The sequence below is a fragment of the Otolemur garnettii genome, unplaced genomic scaffold (assembly GCF_000181295.1).
Source record: "Otolemur garnettii isolate 467f Iridium unplaced genomic scaffold, OtoGar3 scaffold00028, whole genome shotgun sequence".
NCBI lineage: Eukaryota > Metazoa > Chordata > Mammalia > Primates > Galagidae > Otolemur > Otolemur garnettii.
This window is the reverse complement of record NW_003852423.1, coordinates 8914103-8937570: the sequence shown is the minus strand read 5'-3', so window position 1 is coordinate 8937570 and position 23468 is coordinate 8914103. Positions and strand designations below refer to the sequence as shown.

At 36.1% G+C, this 23468-nt stretch overlaps 1 protein-coding gene across 1 annotated transcript in view; it reads left to right on the top strand.

Moving 5' to 3' along the window:
• The window catches only part of SKAP2 (src kinase associated phosphoprotein 2), a 183469-nt gene that overhangs the window by 117728 nt on the left and 42273 nt on the right, over window positions 1-23468 (top strand). The window contains exons 6-9 of the mRNA XM_023512433.1: window positions 554-637; window positions 12679-12803; window positions 13693-13756; window positions 14111-14248. Of these exons, the coding sequence (XP_023368201.1) occupies window positions 554-637; window positions 12679-12803; window positions 13693-13756; window positions 14111-14248 (411 nt within the window). The remainder of the gene's footprint in view (window positions 1-553; window positions 638-12678; window positions 12804-13692; window positions 13757-14110; window positions 14249-23468) is intronic.

The following is a 23468-nucleotide window of genomic DNA, read 5'->3' as shown; positions in this document are numbered from 1 at the left end:
CAATACTTAATGGAAATGAAATGCAAAGGTGGTGTTTATGATATGAGACATGAAAAGCAGAAAGTCTTTTTACTACCATTCTTATCTCTCAGGTAGTTCCTTTGAACCCTTCTGTTTATATTCCATTAGCTTTACTTAGCTGAATTTTAAAGCTAAAAGAGATAACAGAAACCATCTAAGTCAACTCCTCCTTCCTTTCATAAAAGAGGAGAAAACTGTGAATCCACCCAGATGAATCAGTTATCTCAAGACCATCCCCTGATATCTTTTTGATTGTTCCTCTTGGGGAAGTTGCTTGGCCATGTAGTTGATTCCCTAAGTATGGCAGCCCCATCTCTGCTTCTCTTTGTTCCTTTGAACTTGTTAGTTTGTTGTTGTTTGGATTTTGTCTCTCAGAAAAGAAGATACAAATTAATTAGCGATAGAATGTTAGAGCTCATAGGCATCTGAGAAATCATATTAGCTAACTTTTTCTTTTATAGTAAAGAAATGACCTTACATTTATAAATGTAATGTATACTGTCTAAACTATTCTTATTCTCCTGTATTATAGATCACAGCTTTCTGGGATTTGAATGGCAGAAACGGTGGTGTGCTCTCAGTAAAACAGTGTTCTATTATTACGGGAGTGATAAAGGTAGGATTGGTGTTCAATTATGTCAACTTCTATTGCATGAGCATTTTTTGGTCATTTTGCCCCTCCCTCTTATTTGGATACAGAATAAACTGAAGGCAAACAGAGAAAGAATAACTGAAAGTTTTAACAACTATAGTTTAAGACTGATTTATATTTAAATTTTATTATTTGATAAGTGCTCTGAATTCCAGGGGAAAGCCTCAAAGTTAGTACAGTTATGTTTTATTGTGACTCAGGAAAGAAAGTAAAATAAATTTCATTTGTGTGATTTTTTTCACCTTAGGAAATATTTAGGCTATAGTTGTAGAATTTTCGGAAAAGTTAAGACAATAACGTTATGAGAGTTTCAAAGGCAGAAGAGATTATTTTTCTTAACTATTTTAAAAGTAAAATTTGGATAAAATTAGCACCATTTACTTTATTATGAGAACAGAGGGGTTAAGTAACACAAGTCAAGTTCACAGAGCTGGTAAATGGCAGATTTGGGAGTTTTTTTTTTTGAGACAAATTCTCATTATGTTGCCCAAGCTGGAGTACAGTGGCTTTTCACAGGCATAATCATAGCACACTGTAGCCTTGAACTCCTGGCCTCAAGCAGCCTTGAACTCCTGGCCTGAAGCAATCCTCTTGTCTCAGCCTCCTGAGTAACTGAGACTATAGGTGTGCGCCACCACACACAGCTCAGATTTGAGATTTTAACCTAGGCAGTATAGTTAGAGTTTGTTTTCTATTTTTGTAAGACAGAGTTTCACTCTGTCACTCATGGGTAGAGTGCCATGGCATCACAGCTCATAGCAACCTCAAACTCTTGAGCTTGAGTGATCCTCTGGCCTCAGCCTCCTGAGTAATTGGGACTATAGGCACCCACCATATGCCCAGCTAGTTTTTCTATTTTTAGTGAAGACAGGGTCTTGTGCTTACTCAGGCTGGTCTTGAACTCCTGAGCTCCACCCATCTCAGCCTCCCAGAGTGCTAGGATTACAGGCATGAGCCACCGTGCTGGGCAGAGTTCATGTTCTTAACCACTAGTGTTACTATGTTAATTTAGAAATAATAAGATATATTTTGTAGCTTCATTTGCTATTTAGTAAATCTCTTAATCATAGTTTACATAATTTTAAGTTTATCATTTAAATAATTAAAGCCATGAATGAAATTGAATGGAGAAGCATGAATCCTATGTATTCAATTTTGACATACAGACAATTAAGGACAAGAGGAGGGGGTGAGCAGAGAGAGGAAGAAGGAGGGAGGAGTGGGAAAGGGATTAGCAGAGAGAGGGAAGGAGAGAGGGAGGTGGGGTCTTGGTGTGTGCCACACCTTTTGGGGGCAAGACATGATTGTAAGAGGCACTTTACCTAACAAATGCAATCAGTGAAACCTGGTTTCTTGTACCCTCAATGAATTCCTAACAATAAATTTAAAAAAAAAAAAGAAGTTTAGAGAATGTAAGCTTTCTTAGTTTTGCTTTTTTCTAGGGAAAGCAGGCCAGGAGTTGAATATTATAAAGTAAGGGTCATAGAGAAATTGATACATTCATTTCCAAAACGGACACTTTCAGAAGAAAAAAGACATAAATGTCGAGTATCACTGAATATAAGCTTTTCCTTGGAGTTAGTATTTTCAGTTTTTTTGGTAACAGAGCATTAGTCTATCACTGAGGCAGGCTTAAGCATTCCTCCCACCTCCCCCTCCTGAATAGCTAAGAATAGCCACTACCCCTGGCTAAGTTTTTTATTTTTTGTAGACATAAGGGTCTTACTGTGTTGCTTAGACTGGTGTTGAATGCTTGGCCTCAAGTTATAGTCCTGCCTCAGCCTCCCAAAGCACTGGGATTACCAGAATGAGATACCATATCCAGCCAGAATAGTTATTAATATTTATCAGTATTGTTGGAAATCTATCTCATTTGACATTATGTATAGTTTTTAGGATTTTTCCCCTTATTATTAAATCATGCAAATAAGATTACTATAGTTTAAATAAATTTGAAATACATACATAATGCTAAAAATTGTTCTCACCTTTTGGCTAATGAGATTAACAGATTAGAATTGATTTAGGACATGGTGGTAGACATCTGTAGTCTCATCCCAGCTACGCAGAAGGTTGAGGAAGGAGGATCACTGGAGCCCAGGACTTTGAGTCCAGCCTGGGTAACAGAGTAATACTCTGCCTCAAAAAAAAAAAAAATTAATTTAGTAGCTAATTTGCACGACCAATTTATAATTTCTTCAAATATGTTAATGACATCAATGATGTTTAAACAGTAAACAGCTATAAAACAAGTAACCTCTTTCTTCTGCTAAGGGTAAGGGGGTATAATAGGTTAGAAAATTTAGAGTCTAAGTTAAATTATGATTATCATAGATCATAAACTTGTGTTACTATTATAGAAATATAGTTGTTTACAGTAGTTAATTTATATCAAGATCTTACCTTTCCACAAAGAAATATCCTCCTTTTCGTCAGACCAGGGAACGGAGTTTTCAATCCTTGTGACTTTGTTTCAATTGGGCTTCTCGTTTCTCATTTCTTTAAGAGTCCATATATGAGGTTGGACAATTAAAGTTTGTGAGCTTCCAAGTACTCCCCTTGGCTAGCTGGTGAAGCAATAAGTTATGTGGCACTTTTTCTAGGATGAGTTTTTGAACTTAATTGTCCATTCTCCATTTCCATCCTGACTGGTATAGACCAGCTGGTAAGTCATAGATCAGCAAGAATTTTCCCCAAACCCAAAGCTTGTTAATATTTATTTCAAAGACTAATATTCAATAAAAATTCTATTTAGAATTTTTTGGATATTAGTTAAATTCCCGTTTTTACTCCTATTGGATGAGACAATAGTAGTAACATTCTTGTAATTTGCATTTTAACTACCTTGCAATTCATTTAGTCTTCCTTATCTTTTCTGCTTTTTAAAAATTACCATTCTAGCATTCCTTTATCATGCTAGCGTTTGAAGATCTGGCTTGTATTTCCTTAATTTTTTCCCTATATGTTACTATGAAGTCTCCTATTTCCAATGAAATTTCAGATCTGTTTTTAGTGGTTCTTTTCTCTTTCAGCTGTTTCCTCTGAAATTCTCAGCCAGTTCCTTTACTTTCAGGGATCTGTCTTTAGATTGCTCTTCATCATTTGTTTGACATCATGCTGGTTTCTTTTCTTCATGTCTTTTTCTTTCTAGGAAAATGTGTCAATTTTTTTTTCTTTTGTGAAATTAGATAGCTGGTCTGTGCAGACTTTTTTTCTGTATGTGTGAACCATTTGCTTAAACTTTGGAAAGAGCTCTTATTTAGATATATGAGAACTATAATCGTTCAACTAAGTAGGATTTAGATAAATGGATTATAGAGGCACAGCAGTTGATACCACTCACTAGGTTAAACTGTATCTTGTTACTATTTGACAGATACATAGTTCACGTTTTTTACTGTATTCTGTGTGCCAGAAAACATATTGACCTATCAAGATAGTAATGGTTTAGAAGGAGTAGTTCTATCCTCTAGGGTAAATAATGGATTTACCCATAAATATTGCCCATATTTATTATTCATAACCATTTGGGGCCCTTAAGTAACAAGTATATATAGTGCATATTTTATCACCTTATGAAATCACATCCATCCTTTCATGTCTTTCTTTTTCCTTTGTATGTCATGAGTCTCATTCATCAAGCTTCTTAGGTCCTAGATACTCAGATGTCCATCAAGACATTTATTCTTTCATTCACTTATTTATTCTTTTTTTAATTTGATAAACACTTCTTGGACATTTGGTAAGTAATAGGCACTGGGGACCCAAAAATCCTTAGAAATGCTTGTAGTTTGGGGTGTGTGGGTATCAGTGAGAAAAAGAGAAAATGCTATGAAGTTGATGGTGGGAGCTGGGCAGGTAGACTTCTAATTTCAATGCAGTACAGTAAATAATTTAAATAAAACATCTTTGGATCACAAAGCAGGGAACGCTCACTGCCAAGGGGAGTTAGGGAAGACTTCCTAGTGGAGAGAACACTTCATCGGGCCTTAAAGAATGAGGAAGAGTTTCTTGGGTGAATGCTGTGGTTTGAATGTATGTGTTTCTCCAAAATTCATATGGGAACTTAACTCCCAAGGAGATTATCGTAAGAGGTAGGGCTTTTTGGAGGTGATTAAGCCATGAGACATGGGATAAATTCCTTTGTATAAAAGGCTAGCACGAGCTCTGGAGCCCATCTTTCACCTTTCTACCATGTGACGATAACAACATTCATTTCCTCTGAAAAACATAGCAACAAGACAAAGTCTTGAAGCAGAGAGCAGCCCTCACTGCTGGTGCCTTGATCTTGACTTCCCAGTTGCCAGACTGTGAGAAAGAGATTTCTGTTGTTCCCATTTTTGAGGGGAGATTATTAGTTCTTAATCTCTTGATATCTCTCTTCAGGGTTTTTACCCCCCCCCCCATTAAAGAATATTCCAGCACCATCCATCTAGTAAGTAGCAGCTTTAAGTAGCCATGGTCCTATCAAGTTATTCTTAATAAGTATTGAAAGTTATTTATTATATCATCTTGTTGTAATTTTCTCATTGAAATACCTTTTCTTTCCTTCTTTCTTTCTTTCTTTCTTTCTTTTTTTTTTTTTTTAGACAGAGTCTCATTATGTCACCCTAGGTAGAGTGCTGTGGTGTCACAGCTCACAGCAACCTCCAACTCTTGGGCTTAAGGGATTCTCTTGCCCCAGCCTCCCAAGTAGCTGGGAATACAGGGGCCCACCACAACACCTATTTTTTTGTTGCAGTTGTCATTGTTGTTTAGCTGGCCTGTGCCTGGTTCAAACCTGCCAGCCTAGGTGTATGTGGCTGACGCCATAACCACTGTGCTATGGGCCCCAAGCCTGAAATATCTTTTAATGTGTAATAAAAGTTAGTAGAAAATTGGGCCTCATCTGGACAGTTTAATAAAACAAAACTTTCAGGACTTGTGAGGGAAATAAAATTTTTTATTAAAATTGACTTCCCTGCTTTCTTACTTCTCCACAACTTTACCATTGATAGGAAAAATTTAGGACATATCTGTTCAGTTTGAAAATTATAAAATGTATTTTTATGTTGAAAATCATTATGGTTGTCTTTTGATATTATTTTGAATATTGTTATTTTTATTTTTATTTTTTTTTGGCCAGGGCTGGTCTTTGAACCCACCACCTCTGGTATATGGGGCTGGCACCCTACTCCTTGAGCCACAGGTACCACCCTATTTGAATATTGTTAACATGACAGAGTATTTGTGTTTGTATACTTAGGAATTCTGTTGTTTTGTGACAACTTGGGAACAGCCAGAGAAGCTTACTTTTTCTCCTGATTCAATTAATAGAAGCAAATTCCTGGGTTGAGCATCAACATTTTATAATTATATAATGATTATATATGTACAATGTGTAAGTGCATTATGATATTTTTGAAATTTAGGTTGTAATTCTTTTTCCATCTGGTATATGAAGAAGGATAATATCTTTATTCCTTAAGAAATAGAAATTATTAATTCTACTTTTCATCAGACATTATTGCAATTTTATAGACTTCGATGTAGAAGTATTAATTTTAAAATTTATCACAATAAACATTACATGAAAGATAATGCTTTTATTTTCTGCCTTTATAGGAGACCTGTAGCAATACATAAAAGTTAAAACATACATATGATATTTAGTACGATTTCATCAACAGGCAGATATAGGCACAAACTAAGGCTTACTAAGGGTCTAATGACTATGAAGGTTGTTGGCTTGACATCTACTCACAGTGTAACTCAAACCACCAGAAGTATGTCAACAAAAGGAAAGTGTTCAACTATCTTTAATTGAGGAGCTGGAACATCTTACTAATCAGCTTGATACAATTTAGGAGAAGGGTTTAATATCAAGGGGGCATACAAAAAGGCCTTATTAAAGTAGCAGATATTGCCGAACATACTGCACATCTTTCTGTTTGCTGGCCATTTATGTCAAGTTGGTGTTATTGGTACAAACCAAAACCAACTTTTAACAATGAAGAAAAGGAAATTATGGGAAAATATCAGTTCTCAGACAAAACTGATCAAAAGCTAAACAAGCAGGCTGAGAAAGCAAGCAAGAACTAAGGTTGATAAAGTGACTAGAACTTTGGTGCAGTACATGGAGAGTCTGGGCCACATTGCTGGCCTTGCCAAGCTAAGACAGTGTTGTCCCTATGCACTGCCACCAGTGGGTGAATGCCATTGCCACCAGAGTGGATTCTGAACTCTCTCCTAATTCTTTCATTACTCACTTCAGATTTATGTTCTAGGCTAGAGCATCCTCTTGATTGAGCTGGAACAGGGAAAATCTGCCTTCCTCCAGCTTGTATGGTAGGAAGCTAGTCCCTGACAATCTGAGGACTAAAATAGGAAAGGTGCTTAAATTCTGGGGAGCCCCAAATAACAAATGCCTACATCGAATAGGAGTGCTAAAGGATTTGGGATTATTTAGTTCCCTTATTAATGCTATATTTAAAATGGTACAAGAGCGGTTGGTGTTTTAAGCGTATTTTCTAAGATCCAATAAAGAAGAGAAAAAGCAAATAGTATTATTTGTCAAAAAAAAATAGAAGGATTGGTTGGATTTTGGTAGATGGTAGTCAGGGATGGGGAACACATAGGGGCAGTTGGTGAGGGAAAAGGAAAAAGAAGAATGGTGCTCAGTTTTCTGGTTTGGGGGCTTGAATTAATGGAGATATCATTTATTGAGACGGGGACCACAACCAAAAATATCACAGCTGCTGGGTATCACAGACGTTAGGAGTGGGGATAAAATGATCTCTGTTGTGGGCTTGGTCTAGTCAATGTGCCTGGAGGACACTGGGGAGATGAAATGTAGATAGTGAGCAGATGATGAGGATTTGGATGTACGGTTGAAGGTGACCTAAAAAAGGAGCATTGTAGGTCACAAGTATATTGGTAGGAATTTAAATCCTTGTTAATTGGATGAGATTCACCAAAGAGAAGTTTAATGTGAGAAAAGAGCAAGATTTAGAACATAACCCGTCATGCCTCTTTAAGAGATAGGCAAAGGTAAAGGAGCCCATAAAGACGCTGAGAAAGTTTGACCCGAGTTGTAGGAGTTTTCTTCTCTACTGTGACTTCATAAATTTCACACTGTATCTACAACAACATTCCCCAACCTTTCTGGCAGCAGGGAACCCTTTCATGGAAGATAATTTTTCCAAAGACAGGGGTGGGGGGCAAGTGGGGGAAGGTTTCGGGATGATTCAAACACATCGCATTTATTGTGCACTTTATTTCTATTATTATTACATTGTAATCTATAATGAAATAATTATACAACTCGCCATAATGCAGAATCAGTGAGAGGCCTGAGCTTACTTTCCTTCAACTAGACGATACCATCTTAGGGACGATGGGAAACAGTGGCACCTGAAGTGTGTTGCTTATGCCCTCAGCTCTACTCCAGACCATTAGGCATTAGATTGTCATAGTGAATGTGTAACCTAGATGCCCTGCATGTGCAGTTTACAGCAGGGCACCTGCTCCTATGAGAATCTAATGCTGCCTCTGACCTGACAGGAGGCGGAGCTCAGGCGGTGATGCAAGTGATGGGGAGAGACTGTAGATACAGATGAAGGGTGCTTGCCCACCGCAGTTCACCCTCTGCTGTGCAGCCCAGTTCCTAATAGGCCATTGACCTCAGCCCAGGGATTGGGAACCACAGATCTAGGACAATGGCTTTTCAAGTGTTAGTTACTATGTGTCAGAATCACCTGGGGTGCTTGCTAAAAATGTGATTTCCCCCCAGACCCACTCCCAGAAAGTTCTACATAGCAAGCACGAAGTGGTAGTAGCCATTTCTGTGTTAGGCATTCAGCCTGATTCTAATACAGGTGATTCTTAAAATGTACTCTGAAAAACACCTTTCTAGCATGAAATCATTCAAAAAAGCAAGGCGTTCTAGTCAGATTTATACTAGAGTCTTTGGCTTTTACCACTTGCTGTTTGATCATGAGCAAGTTGTTTAAGGATTTTTTCTATCAGTGCTGGGGATATTTTCTATTGCTTAGAATTATTACAAGGCATATATAATATATATGGTATTAAGTTCCTGGTACATAAAAGAAGCTTAGTAAACATGAGTTGTCTTTTTGGCAGCTTAAAAACCCAGAACACAGCTGAGAACTTTGGAAACAGAGAAGGAAATCGCTGTCATTAGCCTCATGAGTTTTGTTCTGAACTTATTGCTTTTTACCTTGAACCTACTGAATTAGGATTGTGTAAAATTAAGTTACAGATTTAATAGATTTCATTATCTAGTTTCTCCTGGCAGCCTTCAGTTCTGTAGACACTGAATTCGAACACCATGATAGAAGCAAGGTTAAAATATGAAATAGAAGCTGAGATAAATTTAATAGAGATAAAAACACCTCAAAAATCCTGAGGACATTAATGTGTTATAAAAAAAACTGATATTCAAAATGATACTCTTAGATCATCAAGAAAATATAGTATGAAACTATGTTTAGAAGACATTGTTTGGAAAGTTAGGGGAGTATATATTTAAGAAAGATTTCCATCACAATGACTAACATTTTAAAAAGTTTTGGCACTTAAAGGAGTAAGCTTTCAAACCTCATGAAGTTCACCTAGATAAAATACTTTATTAGTCTTTTACAGTCTAGAGTAAATGAACTTATGTGGCCTTACATCCTACTTTTTGGCATTTTTCTATTTTTAATTATTTGTGTCAACAGATATCCTTGAAACTATCTCAGAGAACACTGTAGAACCAGGCCATATCATATAAATTATTATGGATTACCATAGAATGCTGAGGTTTTCTCTGTCCAGAAGAAAAGCTTATGTGAAAGGAGAAGAGCAGTGTCTTCTTATACATGGGTCATTACAAAAGTTTTGAGATACACAAAAATCAAGAAACATAAAATCTACATGGACGGGGGCGGTGCCTGTGGCTCAAAGGAGTAGGGCGCTGGCCCCATATACCAGAGGAGGTGGGTTCAAACCCAGCCTTGGCCAAAAAAAACAAAAAACAACTACATGGACAGAAACAAGTCCTAGCAACACTGATAAGCTAAGCAAGTAGGAACTTGCATGGATGAATCAGAAAAGACGTTGTTGATTGTATTTCTTGGAAGTTAAATAATGAACCATAACACAGTCTGTCTCAAAATTTTTATAGTGACCTATGCAGGCATGTCTGCCCATTTCATGTCTTTAACTTCCTATCCCATATGCTAATGTAAATCTAATTCATTATTATACATAACCTACTATCAGGTTATGGTCTTGCAGAGGCTATTGAGAGTTACACATTTCCTTCCATTTCTTCAACCTTTCTCATCCACATCCCCTATCCTGCTTGGAAGTTTATACAATTATTTATCCTCAAATGCAACCATCTAATAAGTCTAGATGTTAGTTTCCTTTAATTATTTTTGCTTGGTTAAACAACCAAGCAAAATGGATTTGTTTTGCAGACTTAACTTCTTTGATCTAACAAAATTTTCTTCTGTTATATCTTTTATTTATTGGCCCTGTTTTATGTGTTACTCTTTTTCCAGGAAACTCATTTTTCTTATGTTGTATTTTTGTCAGTCTTCCATATTCATCATATTCCTTTTTGTCTGTCTTCTCCCTTATTCTTCTCTGCCTGGTGGGGGAGTTTTTCTGATAAGATTTTCACAATGTTCTATTTTATCACTTCTAATAAATACATCATTTGTTTTACTGCTATATTTTCCACTTCCTTCTACCGTTTTTTCCCTTTATTTTGCCAGCTTTATTTTAATTTTTACCTGTCTCTGCCATTTCTCTTCATATTACAGTTACTTCTTTCTTCTCTTTCAAAATTTGTGTCTGTTTACTTTTGTAAAAGATACAAAGCAATCTAAAGTTTACTTCAGTTTCCTTAGCACTACTTTGCTAGTGCTTCAAAATTTTGAATTTGAATTGCTTTTTATTCATCTGAAGAGATATAAATTTTCACTAAATATGATTAGATTGTATGGGATTAAGTTAAGAATTTCTAATTCAGATTTTTTTCTCATTTGATATTTTGAATAAAATATGTGTGCATATTAAAACATGCATGTTACTCAAGCATTTAATTAGTGTATTTAAGAAAAGAAGATATATATGCAGTAGAACTTCTGTAGGTTGGCCACCCAAGGGACTGTAACAAACTGGTCAACATATGGAGGTAGTCAACATAAAGAGGCTGGAACCATGGTACAAGTGGTACATGTTCAGTCTTTGAAAATTTGGTAGGCTGGGCCTGGTGGGTCACACCTGTAATCTTAGCACTCTGGGAGGCTGAGATGGGTGGATTGCTTGAGCTCAGGAGTTTGAGACTGGCCTGAGCAAGAGTGAGACCCTGTCTCTAAAAATAGCTGGGTATCGTGGTAGGCACCTATAATCCCAGCTACTTGGGAGGTTGAGGCAAGAGGATCGCTTGAGTCCAAGAGTTTGAGGTTGCTGAGAGCTGTGATGCCATGGCACTCTATTGAGGACGACAAAGTAAGACTGTCTCAAAAAAAAAAAGAAAGAAAGAAAGAAAGAAAAAGAAAATTTGGAAATTTGATCAACTTAACAGAAGTGGTTGATGTAGGGAGGTGGTCAACTATGGAGGTTCTGCTGTATTATATTGGTGCACTGAGTTGAGAGAGCCCTTTATCCCCAATGTGGAAGTATTTCTATATTGCCCTGAGCTCAATAAAAGAGACAGCTTATCCTTGCTCATGATTTTTCTGTTGTGCGTTAATCTAGAAAAGAAACCTATAGCCATACAGCTTTTCTAGCAAAATAGTATAACTGGATGAAGTAGCAAAATTAATTTTATTTTCAGTTTCAGTGTATTAAATCCTTTGTTGTATTCTTCTTTGTCTTTAATACCTGACCAAAGGCTAAGTCATCTTTTCTTTTGACTCTTCACCAGATGTGCTCTACCAGTTCAGCTGTTCCTGACTAGTTAAGAAGCCTCCTTTTTTGTGGTCATTAATGCTTCTATACTTGCTTTATACTTTTCTCTTCTTCATCAAAATAGTTTGTTTTCCTTTCACAAGTTTTTTGCAATTGGTAGTTTTATTTTGTTTTGCTTTACTTTGCTTTTTAAATTTAGAGTTAGATTAGTGCCAAGTTAAGAGAATTTTTTTTTTCGAGGCAGAGTTTTACTATGCCATTAGAGTGATGTGGCACCACCACTAGAGTGATGTGATGTCACAGCTCACAGCAACAGAATTTTTTTTTTGAGGTAGAGTTTTACTATGCCACTAGAGTAATGTGACATCACAGCTCACAGCAACCTCAAACCCTTGGGCTTAAGTGATTCTCTTGCCTCAGCCTCCCAAGTAACTGGAACTATAGGTGCCTGCCACAACACCTGGCTATTTTTTTTTTGTAGTTTTCATTGTTGTTTAGCAGGCCCAGGCCAGGTTCAAACCCACCAGCCCTGGTTATGTGGCCGGTGCCTTAACCACTTAGCTACAGGCACCACGTCAGAATTTTTTTTTTTAAGAAAAGTTTTGTTTTAGAGGTGTTTTTGGCAGTCACGAAAGTGGTGGGGAGGGGTTGATGAAAGGAGATAGTAGTACATAATATCCTGCATGTTTTTAACTAGACAGGTTTTCCTACTAGCTTCCTAAGTCCGAAAGAGCCAAAGGCTTGTAGTGGGTTTATATAGAAACTTCTAAGTTCTAGGTTCTTGGGTTTTCCCTACATAATAGTCATATTTCCATAATTTCTTCTAAACAAGATGACCATCTACAGAACTATTCCTCTGGTTCCCTAAGATATTCTTTTTAAACTCAACCATCCCAAATACTTTAATACTTTAGAATTAAAAACAATTTCTAAATTTTCTAAAATTAGAAACATTATTTAAACATTTTATTACTAAAGCAGTATGACCAAAAAATACTCTTTCCAACAATTGCCAAAGACCATTTAATAAAAGAAAATTGACTGAACATTTATATTCACTGAAGTAAATGAAATTCTAATTCTTGTTTTATCTTCAACAGACAAACAACAGAAAGGTGAATTTGCAATAGATGGCTACAGTGTCAGAATGAATAACACCCTCAGGAAGGATGGGAAGAAAGATTGCTGCTTTGAAATCTCTGCTCCCGATAAACGTGTCTATCAGGTTGTAGTTTTTATGTTGCCTTGAAATTAAGTTGATAAAATGTTCTGATTTCATTTATAGAGACGTTAACATTCCTTAAAACAATTCTCCCTGACATGTTAATAATAATAAAAAATACTGGGTTTTGTACATGGAGCATTTATATAAGAGGAATTATATTTTTAAACAATTTCAGATTAGTTCAAGTGTTATCGTCTTGTAAAGGATCAAGAGAATATGTAATTTATCAATTACTTCACATGTTCACATGTTGCATTTTATATCTATTTAAATAGAACTGCGTGATTTTCTAAACAAATTACATAGCAGAAAGAGTGAGATTATCAAAAGAAAAATACCTAGAGTGTTAATGCATATTATATTGCTTAGGGGTGTGGGAGAAAATGAAGGTGAAGGCATGTATCACCTCTACAATTCAGGAGCTATCAGCTAGGCATCAATATGGAATGTATGTTTAATAAGTTTTAAATATCTGAGATTGCAGTTGAAAGCCAGTTAATTAAGTTGTCAGGTAGTGTGTTGGAATCTGACAAGAACATTTTTAAGAAAACTGTACCCAGCAGTCTAAAGAAATTCATGGGTGTCTTCTAATTGTCAAGGGCAAATTTTGTTCATCAGTTCTGTCTTTGACATTGATGAAGAGAAGCAGCTTTTTTTACTGCACAGCTGCCAGCTGCTGATCGGAGTTTCAAATTCATCATCCTCTGCTTCAATTACGTAAATTTGTCAAAATTAACTGTACATTATAAGAAGCATCCTTGCAAGAAAAGTATCACTAGACATGAAAAGAATTACTAATGGTTTTAAAGAAATAGTGAGAATGCAGGATACCTCATACCTTTCATTCCTACTGCGGTGATTTTCATTCTCACTGTTTGTTTTTTATTAGTTTACAGCAGCTTCTCCCAAAGATGCCGAGGAATGGGTACAGCAGCTGAACTTTGTATTACAAGGTAAGAGCGATTGATTGGACAAGTTACCACAGTCATTAAATACTGAGTAACTGAGTGCTTTGGGTTTTCATATGCAAAAGCTTATTGACTTCTAAGAGAACGACCAAGGAAATGTGACTTGTATTAATACTAGAACATTCACTTTAGATTTGTAAAAGTATCTTTTCTATAAGTACCAGTTGGTACCTTTAAAATTCACATGTTCACAAGACAACCAATTTTTCAGGAATGTTTTTGAGTAAGATGATAGCATATCACAATACTGTTTGTAGGGCTGCATTTATTTATGAGTATAGTTTCAAGAAATCTCTTTTGCATGCCTGTAAAATGTACTTCCTGAAATCTATTTTGTAGACATGGAATCTGATATTATTCCTGAGGATGATGATGAGAGGGGAGAGTTATATGATGATGTTGATCACCCTCTCCCTGCAAGCAGTGCACCAACAAGAAGTCAACCCATCGATGATGAAATTTATGAAGAGCTTCCAGGTATTTATTCTCTAGTGATTCTTCTTCTAAAAATTTTAGGGCTCTTTGTGAGAGAAAGAGAGAGAGTGTGTGTGTGTGTGTGTGTGTGCATGCGCATGTCATTTGTAATCAAGTTGGCAACTTTAGTGGAAAATGGTGAGCTATTAAGAACAAGGATAAAGAAAATCTCCAAAACTCTTTTACAAAAAGAATTCTGCTTCAGATGTTTCAAGCAAGTGGAAGTGCACTTACGGAAAGTGAATGGGACATAAAGATGAAGCAGATACAATCCTAATCTCTTGGGACTTTTGGCTCATTAGCATTGTTTATGCTACATAATTTTTTAATTAAAAAAATTGACTTGCCTTATAGTTTTTTTCCACCAACTCACACATCACTTTGTATTTACACATCTTGGAACTTCCATTAACCAGAAGTTCTGCGCACACCCCATATGTCATCAACTTCTGCCTCATGTATTTCTCTTTGCTGTCATGTATCACGTTGTCCTGAGCTACAAACAAAGGCCTCCGAGGCGTAAAGTGTTCCTGTTGCTATTTTGCAATGAATATGAAATCAAATAGGTTTTTTTATTCTAAAAATTCAGGCCTATTTTAGTGTTTACATGCCTCAGCTTCGGTTGCATATTAACTTGTAGTTTGGAAGACCAACTTAAAATAGAAAGATTGGCATTTGAAATTTTTTAACATTCGGGGAAATATTGCATTACCAATACTCTAGGTTAAAAACGAGCCTTTCTTTGGCGAATAAAAAAATCAGTAGTTTGCGAAGAAAAAGGGAACATAAACAATTTAAGCGAGATTAACTAACATCTCATGTGGAGAGGCTATTTTTCTCTGAATAGAAGAATTTAATGACAGTATAAGCCTTAAAATCGATTTTAAAAATACTTAAAATGTTCCAAATTAACATACAAATGTAGTTTTCAACACAGTAAAGCATAATAACTACAGCATGGACTTTAGAGTAAAAAATATTAAATTCAGACTGTACAACATGTTTACTAGCTCATGACCTTATAAGTTAATTTCTTCATCTATAAAATGGAGATAACACCATTGAGAGGGGTAAATGAGGTAACGTATTGAAAGCTCTCAGCACAGTGCTTGAATCATACTAAGCTCACAGTAAATTTATAACATCATCATAATCACTGCTTTCCTTACCCTATCTGGTGAATTCTTACAAGTGCTTATGTGAAGGTACAATGATTTTTTTGACCAAGTAAGAATTAATTAGTATACTGTTATAACTTTAAGATGTTATAATAACTATCTACTCCTATACATCTACATATTGTCTTTTACTACCCAGCAGAAGATGATTAGTATAAAGAATAAGGGAACAGTGCTCTGTGTATTTCTATTTAGTATAGCTGTATGTTTCTGTTTTATCCTAAGGAAATGGCATCTGCTATGGCATCAATTATCCTCAAGTAGGGAAGGATATTTTCTAGCTGCTTGTTTTTAGTCACACCATTTTATTAATACAACTAAGTATTAATTATTTAAAAGAACTTGTGAGAATATGTACTGATATAAACTGATATAAACTGGAAGATAGGATAGCTTTTAACATGATATTACTGCCACCTTTTACATTATTACATTCATCTCTTTTAAACCTGCAGCGAATGTGTTACATTATAATTGTTGAGTTAACTGTTTAGCTTTGCACTTGACTATTCTCTCTCCACACCCCCAAAGGAAAAATAATTATCAGGAATGAAAATCAAATATTTGTAGTTATTTTTGTAACAAAGACCAAAGGAAGATCTCTTAAAAGTAGCTTGAAATTTTCAAAGTATGAAACATCTTTTATTTTCTCCTACTACAGATGTTCTCTTTTTTTTTTTTTTTTTTTTGGCCTGTAGCCACATAATTGTTGGAAATAACTGGTTACTCTTTAAGTAGTGTTACTTCTTACTGTGGTTCTGGGAGAAATTGAAGCTGCTCTGGGATTTTTTTGCCCCTGCCTGGGATGTACGAAGTGATTGAGCTTGATAGAGCCTGCAACCGTGCCCCTGGGAAGGAAGCTGTTGTAGGCAGCTGTGGAATGTCTAGTTCTTCTTTCTTCCCTGGTGTGACTGAGAGCTGCCTCAACATCTGCACAGTTCAGCAAGTTTGTCGAGCCTGAGCCAACAGCTACAGAGGGGATTTTTTCCTAGTGAACGCCTAAAGTTGTCTCAGAGTAGAAGGTCTTGCTGGATTAAATATCTAAAACTAGAAAGGTAATTTTTTAAATTTAAAAAAAAATCTCTTTTTCAGGATAAGAATTAAGCGTATTGCTTTCGTTCTGTGAAATTTGAATGTAACTTTAAGGTAGGGGGATGAGAACAGTAGAAAATTATTGAGCACATTTACACACTTGGTATTTTTCCAGTTCTTTACAAAGAACCATGCATCTCTGATATCTGACTGGTTAAGTTCCCAGAATTAAATAATACTACCATTTCAACACAATTTTAAACATAATTTTCAATTACATAGTATTGTTGAAAACTAATCCTCTTAGTTGAAAGATAAGGCATACAAATGTCTTTGAAGAAAATTCAGCATGCTACTTGAAATCACAAAGCTCTTTCTCTGAGAAAATAAAGCTTTCTCTAGTAAGTATATTTTTTTAAAAAAGAAAGGGTAAAGTAAACCTACTGTGTTTGTTTCAAGAGTAAGAAGAAAACATTATCTTAAAATACTGTATTGCAAAATATCCCTCGAAAAATGTTTATAATTCTATGTGAGTATACACGTAAATAGCTTCATTGTAATTATTTTTCAGTTAGAATAGCCTAACTTTATTACAGTATCTTCTCTTTAATTTGTTGTTCATTAATTTTTACTTGTAAGATTTCTTTGTGTTTAGGGGATTTATACCATATGTACAAAAGAGTGGAGAGAATGCCATTTCTGGGGAATAGTAAAGGCATTGGATTTTTCTTCCACTACCCCAGTGCTCTCACATCTTTACATCTTATTATTTATTAGCTATAGGCCAGTCAGGTTTCCTTCCATTGTGATGTTGCTGTAGCATATTTGCATTTGTACAGCTAATATATTGACCAAAGTGTGTTAAATTGTTTCGTTACAGTAATAAGTTCATTTGGCTTAGCACAAATTTCAGAATTGATTGCGCATTATTTCATTGGAAATAGAGAGGAGTGTTTCTGTTTGATGTAAAATCTCTACAGGGGAAAGCAATACGTAGGAAATTAGTACAGAAATGGATGGGCCCAACTCACTCTTGTCCTCTAGTTACCATGGCACTTGACTTTTTTTTTCTTTAATGTCAGGAAATTATGCAGAAACAACAACAACATTTTTTTAGATACAGACTGAATAGAATCAGCCCAGCAACAAGAGCAGTAACTACCCATTAACCTATTGAATCTATAGCTTTCAGAGGAATTCCACTTGAAATGTCTTCTGGCTAGTGGACTGGAGGAGAGAGGGCAGCATTAAACAGGAAGACAAATTTCTATTCTATTAGCTTGGTTTTTTAAGTGTGAATTCATTTTTCTTATTGTAATGACAGATTGAACTATTCTGAGTCAGAAAAGGATGTTTTTATCCTTTGGTCATTCAATTACATTTTTAATTTATTCAGTTCAGCTGTCTACATTTAAAATGGAATATAAAGGAAAATGCAGCATAAATTTTTTTCAATGAAAGTATCGTGTATGTACAAAAAAAGAATAGTGTTTGTGTGCTTAAATTTGAAGTTCTTTCCAGTAAGTGTACACAAATACTAATTCAATCAACAAGTAGTTACAAATCCCCAACATATATTTTAGCTTTACTTTCCTCCCAAATAATTATCATTCATATTACCAAGTTAATGTCAAGGTTATAGGAGACCCTGTAGTCTGTGGTATTAACATAGTTTGAAGTGATGGTAGGTCCAGACATCACCAGTTTTTTATCATTTCTTTTTTGGACTGCAATGGAAAGATGTCAATTAATTTTCAAAGAAACACATATATTCAACATTTTAATACTATTTAATTCTGGTAGCCTGCTAACATTCTTTCTTTTTAAACTGTGGTACTGAATTATGAGGTTATTAAGTGTAGTGATATTGTATCATAATATATAGTGTGATAAATATTTTTTTCCTGAGTAGATAACTAGATTAGAGTCAAATTTTTGGATAGCTTCAGCTCTAAACTCTGCTGCTTCAGATATGAAGTTATACAAAAATGAAACATAACATTCCTAAATTAGGGTCACTGCACACATCTATTAGCTTGTATTTTTATCATTGCTGAATAAAAATGTGTTTTTATTGTTCCTTATGTTGCCTATTACATAATATGTATGAAGCTTTGTAATATAGTTTTGCTTGTCATGTAGCTTTTTCTCCTTTGCCATTGGCATAGCAAGTTCTTTTCATTATAAGAGATGGTTTAATACATATTAAAACCCAAAATACCAGTGTGCATGCAAAGCTCATATTTCTATTGATAGATAAAGAGATAAAATGACTCATTTTGGCAAATTGGAGCCTCATCAGCGCTTCTCAACAAGGGAAGATTTTGGCTCCCAGGGTACATTTGGCAATGCCCAGAGATACTTTTGGGTGCTATAACTAGGGTGTGTGTGAAAGACATCTCATGGATGGAGGCCAGGGTTGCTGCCAAACATCTTACAAAGCACAGGAAAGCCACTACAAAGAATTATCTGACACACAGTGCCAGTCGTGCTGCAATCCCAGCCACATGGATGTAATGGACAGCTTTTGGTTTATTGTCTTTTAATCATATCGCTTGAATTACAAAGATCCATAATCTAAGCTCCATGTAGGAGTTCATTAATGTTTATGTAGACATAAGTTTTCTTATATATTTAAAACTAGGATTGTATAGCATGTTTCTAGATTATAAGAGATCAGATGTAACTTGCTTTCTTTAAGGGACGGTATTGAAATTCAGTCTGTCTTATGGAAATGAACAAGCTACAAAGACTAAAAAGGAGGGAAGCATTTTCTCTATATTCAGGAGCTATTGTCTGTGAAGGAAGAGGATTTTTTTATATTTCGATGTGTGGATACTTGGCTTAACCTGTTCTGATAGAGTAATTCTTTTGAGGTTGAAGGTATAAGCAATTGGATTGTCTTTGAAGGGAATCAGGCTTTCTGGGAGCATGCAGGGCTAAGCAATTCCAGGGCCATCTGGAATTTGACAGGTAGCTTTAAGAGGAGTAAACTCTCTCAGGGACTTTCTTTTTGGACCTGTACTTTGAAGAGACTAATAAGCTTGAGATGATCTATACCCCAGTGGGTAGACTGGGAGTCTTAGCTCACACTTGTAATTCTAACACTATGGGAGGCCAAGGCAGGAGGATCATTTAAGGCCAGGAGTTCAAGACCAACCTGAGCATCATAGCAAGACCCCATCTCTATAAAAAATAGAAAAATTAGACAGGCATGATGGCACATACCTGTAGTCCCAGCGATGTAGGAGGCTGAGGCAGGAGGATTGCTTGAACCCAGAAGTTTGAGGTTGCAGTGAACTGTGATGACACCACTGCACTCTAGCCCAAGCAACAGAGTGAGACCATGTCTAAAAACAAACAAACAAACAAAAAAAAAAAAAAAAACCTCTAAGTTCAAACAAAACAAAAATGTGAACTATTTTCCAGGCCATGAGAAAATTTTTTAAAAATAATTTTAAAAATAAAAACTTGTGCCTTACCCTTTAAACCATATTTAGTACCATGATGAATAAGAATGTATCATGGGAATAAGAACTGGAGATGAGAGAAAAATCTGAAAAATAACTATAAAATAAGTGCATTTAAATGTTTAGAAAGAAAAAAGGAGCATCCTTTAGAATAGGAACTATCAAAACTATACAAAAAGATGTATTTTTTTAAGACTGAATAGAATCACCAGAAATTATTGGTGGTTTGGATTATTTAGCCACTGAATTCAACATTTGAAGACTTATATATTTATGTTTATGTTGCTTAGGAACCAACAGAATACATGTTAAAAATTATGAACCAGAGTATAAGCTAATGTCACTCACTCTAATCAGACTAAAATGCTGACACTTATAAAACAAAATGAAAAATTATACTCATGGGGCTGGGATATTAAGATTTTCATGTGAACCTCAGATGAAGAATCCTAACACAGTGCCAGAAGGCCATATTATAGGTTTTGTGTCTGGACGTAACTGAATACTTTATCGTTTGCCACCAAGAAATCTCAACAACTCGTTTAAAGGCATAGCTTCTAACCAGCTTCTCAGCTTCATATTAGACTTTTTTTTAATTGGAACCTTCCTTCTGCAAATATGATTTACCTCCCGGTGTAAAATATAAACAGATCACAGCCTGATTTTGTTTTTAATTCCTCCATGCTTTCAGAAGACAGAGTATGATAGAGTTTGTGTTAGCTTCACAAAAGTTTATTTGCTTCTTTAGGTCCCAGAAAAAAAAGTATGTACGCACACACATACGGCCACAGGAACACGCATAACTAGGGAAACACGCTGCTGCACTAGAGTATCAGGCTTCACTATTTTTGCAGATGGGTCAGCTGGGAATATCAGCTTCCTAAGAGTTCTCAGCTGCTTACTTTAAAGCAATGATTAATAAGAATGGACAAGTTCAACAAAATGTCAGTGATAAATATAAGCAGCACTCTTCATATCTGGCTGCAGCCCGTGCTGCAGTTGAGCAGTGCAAAGCTTTCAACAAAGTGGGAAACAATCCAATAATCTAAATTAAGCTTAAGTGAAATTTTACCTAGATTTTGTTTCAAATAAAACATTCTTTTATGGACTTGCTCCTCTTTATTAGGATTTCATTAGAATTTTTACAGAGGAATAATAACTTCTTTTAGCCAGTTATCCATCAGCTCCTTTGTACCTTACCTTATTACAGGAGTTGAGATGGTGCAGAAATACTTTTTTGTAGAAGAATGAGGAAATTCACTTGTAGAGTCTGAGTGGGATTTTTGATCTCTGTTTGGAACCAGATCTCCAATCCGCCTCCTTGTCTGGGCCTCCTTTCACATTCCTGATCCCGGTGAAACTGGGAACTGCAGCATAACTCTGCTTCTCTTCGTTGAGTGTGAAAATCCTGGGGAGAGCTCTCTTTGGTTCTGTCTTCTCTTCCTTCTTAACCCCTGGCCGTTTGGTTTCTGTCTTTATCCATTCACTAAAACAGCTTCTTTAAAGTCTTCAAAGGTATCAGTACTCGCTCAGTGTTGGTCATCGGGCCTCAAATTTATCTCTGAAAATGTGATTTTGCTGGCCACTTTTTTGGTCTTGAAACTATCTCCACCTTTGATCTTCCCCATTTTGCTTTCTTATTACTTATCGTATTTATAAATAAGCATCTCAGCACTGTATTAGATTTCTACATTTCCTGATGCTTACTGGTTGTTTCAAATTATTTTTTTCCAGTTTATTCTTTATCACTTTAATAATGAAGATTTTATTTTTTGCCTTGTCTAATCTTCTTCTTATATGATCTTGTTATTATGCACTTAATTCAGTCAGCAAATATTTATGGAAAGCTTATTATGTGCCAGATTCTATTCTTTTTTTTTTTTTTTTTTTTCTGTTGCCCCAGACTAGAGGGCTGTGACATCATAGCTCACAGCAACCTCAAACTCCTGGGCTCAAGCAATCCACTTGCCAGCCTCCCTGAGTAACTGGGACTATGGGCTCCCACCACACACCAGGCTAGTTTCTCTATTTTTAGTAGAGACAGGGTCTGGCTCTTGCTCAGGCTGGTCTTGAACTCCTGAGATCAGGAAGTCCACCTGCCTTGACCTCCAAGAGCACCAGATTCTATTCTGTGTTGGGAGTTTAGTTATGAACAAACTGGTCCTTATTAAGAGAATTACGGTTTATAGTAAGTGCTGTGAAGGAAGATAAAAGGATAATGTGAGGAGGAGAGACTATCTTACATTCCTTGGTTAAGGAAGTGGTGGCATTTAAACTAAAATCTCATGAATAAAACTGGTGAATGCCAAGTGCCAAATGAAGCACCTTCCAGGCACAGAGAACAGGGGTAGGGTGTTCAATGAGGGCCACTCAGCCAGCCAGACAGGTTCAAATGAGATTGGCGAGAGATGCAAGAGCCTGGTTAAGCAGGGCCTTTGTAGGACAGAATCACAGCCTTGTGTACATAAATGTCACCTGAAGAATGTGTCTTGAACTGTGACAGTGAGGCTGACCTGCATTATTACATAAGTTTGCACACATATAGTACAACCTCCATAGCAGACCACCTCCCTCCATTGATCACCTCCTTAAGTTGACCTAATTTTCATAGATGGACATGCACCACATGCACGTTTCAGTACAGTAGGCCTACTTCCTTATGTTGACCACGTCTATATGTTGAGCAGTTTGTTACAGTCCCTTGGGTGGTCAACTTACAGAGGTCCTACTGTACGTTAAATGCTGTTTAATGAGATGAAAAATTTGTATTTGAAAAGCTCTTTCTCTCTTTACACTCTTTCCCAGAGCAACCTTGTATCTTCTAGTATCATAGCATGTGGATGCTCATGGTCAGGCACTGGGTAGCTGGCTCACCAAAAGAATGTAAAAGATATGATGATAGGGGGTGCCTGTGGCTTAAAGGAGTAAGGCGCCGGTCCCATATGCTGGAAGTGGCGGGTTCAAACCCAGCCCCAGCCCCGGCCAAAAACTGGAAAAAAAAAAAAGATATGATGATAATTATATAAGGATAATGGTTGACACTGAGCATGTCTCGGTACTTTCCTAAGTATTATTTCATTTAATAAGCATAAATATGGTGTAGGTATTATGATAATACTATATTTTACAGGTAAGGAAACTAAGGCACAGAAAGGTTCAGTAACCTGTTTAGAGTCCAACCTGTAAGAATTGGGATCTGAAATGAGACATTCTGGCTCTGGAGGTCAAGCTCTTAATAACTGTACTGCCCCTCAACAGAAATATGTTAGGAATCACATTGTCCTTACTTATCAAGTAACCATTTACTGGCACACATGTTAAAAAAGACCCCAGAAAGGCTAATGTACCAACCAAATCTCGTCTTCACATCCAGCCTCTCCTCTGAGCTCTGGCTTATTTAGAATGACTATCAACCATCACATCAAACTTGTCTTTAAGATCAAATTCACTATCTTCCTTATTAAGACAGGTTGGGTATCCTTAATTGGAAATCTGAAACACTCCAAAACCCAAAACTTTTTGACCAGTGACATGACACTCAAA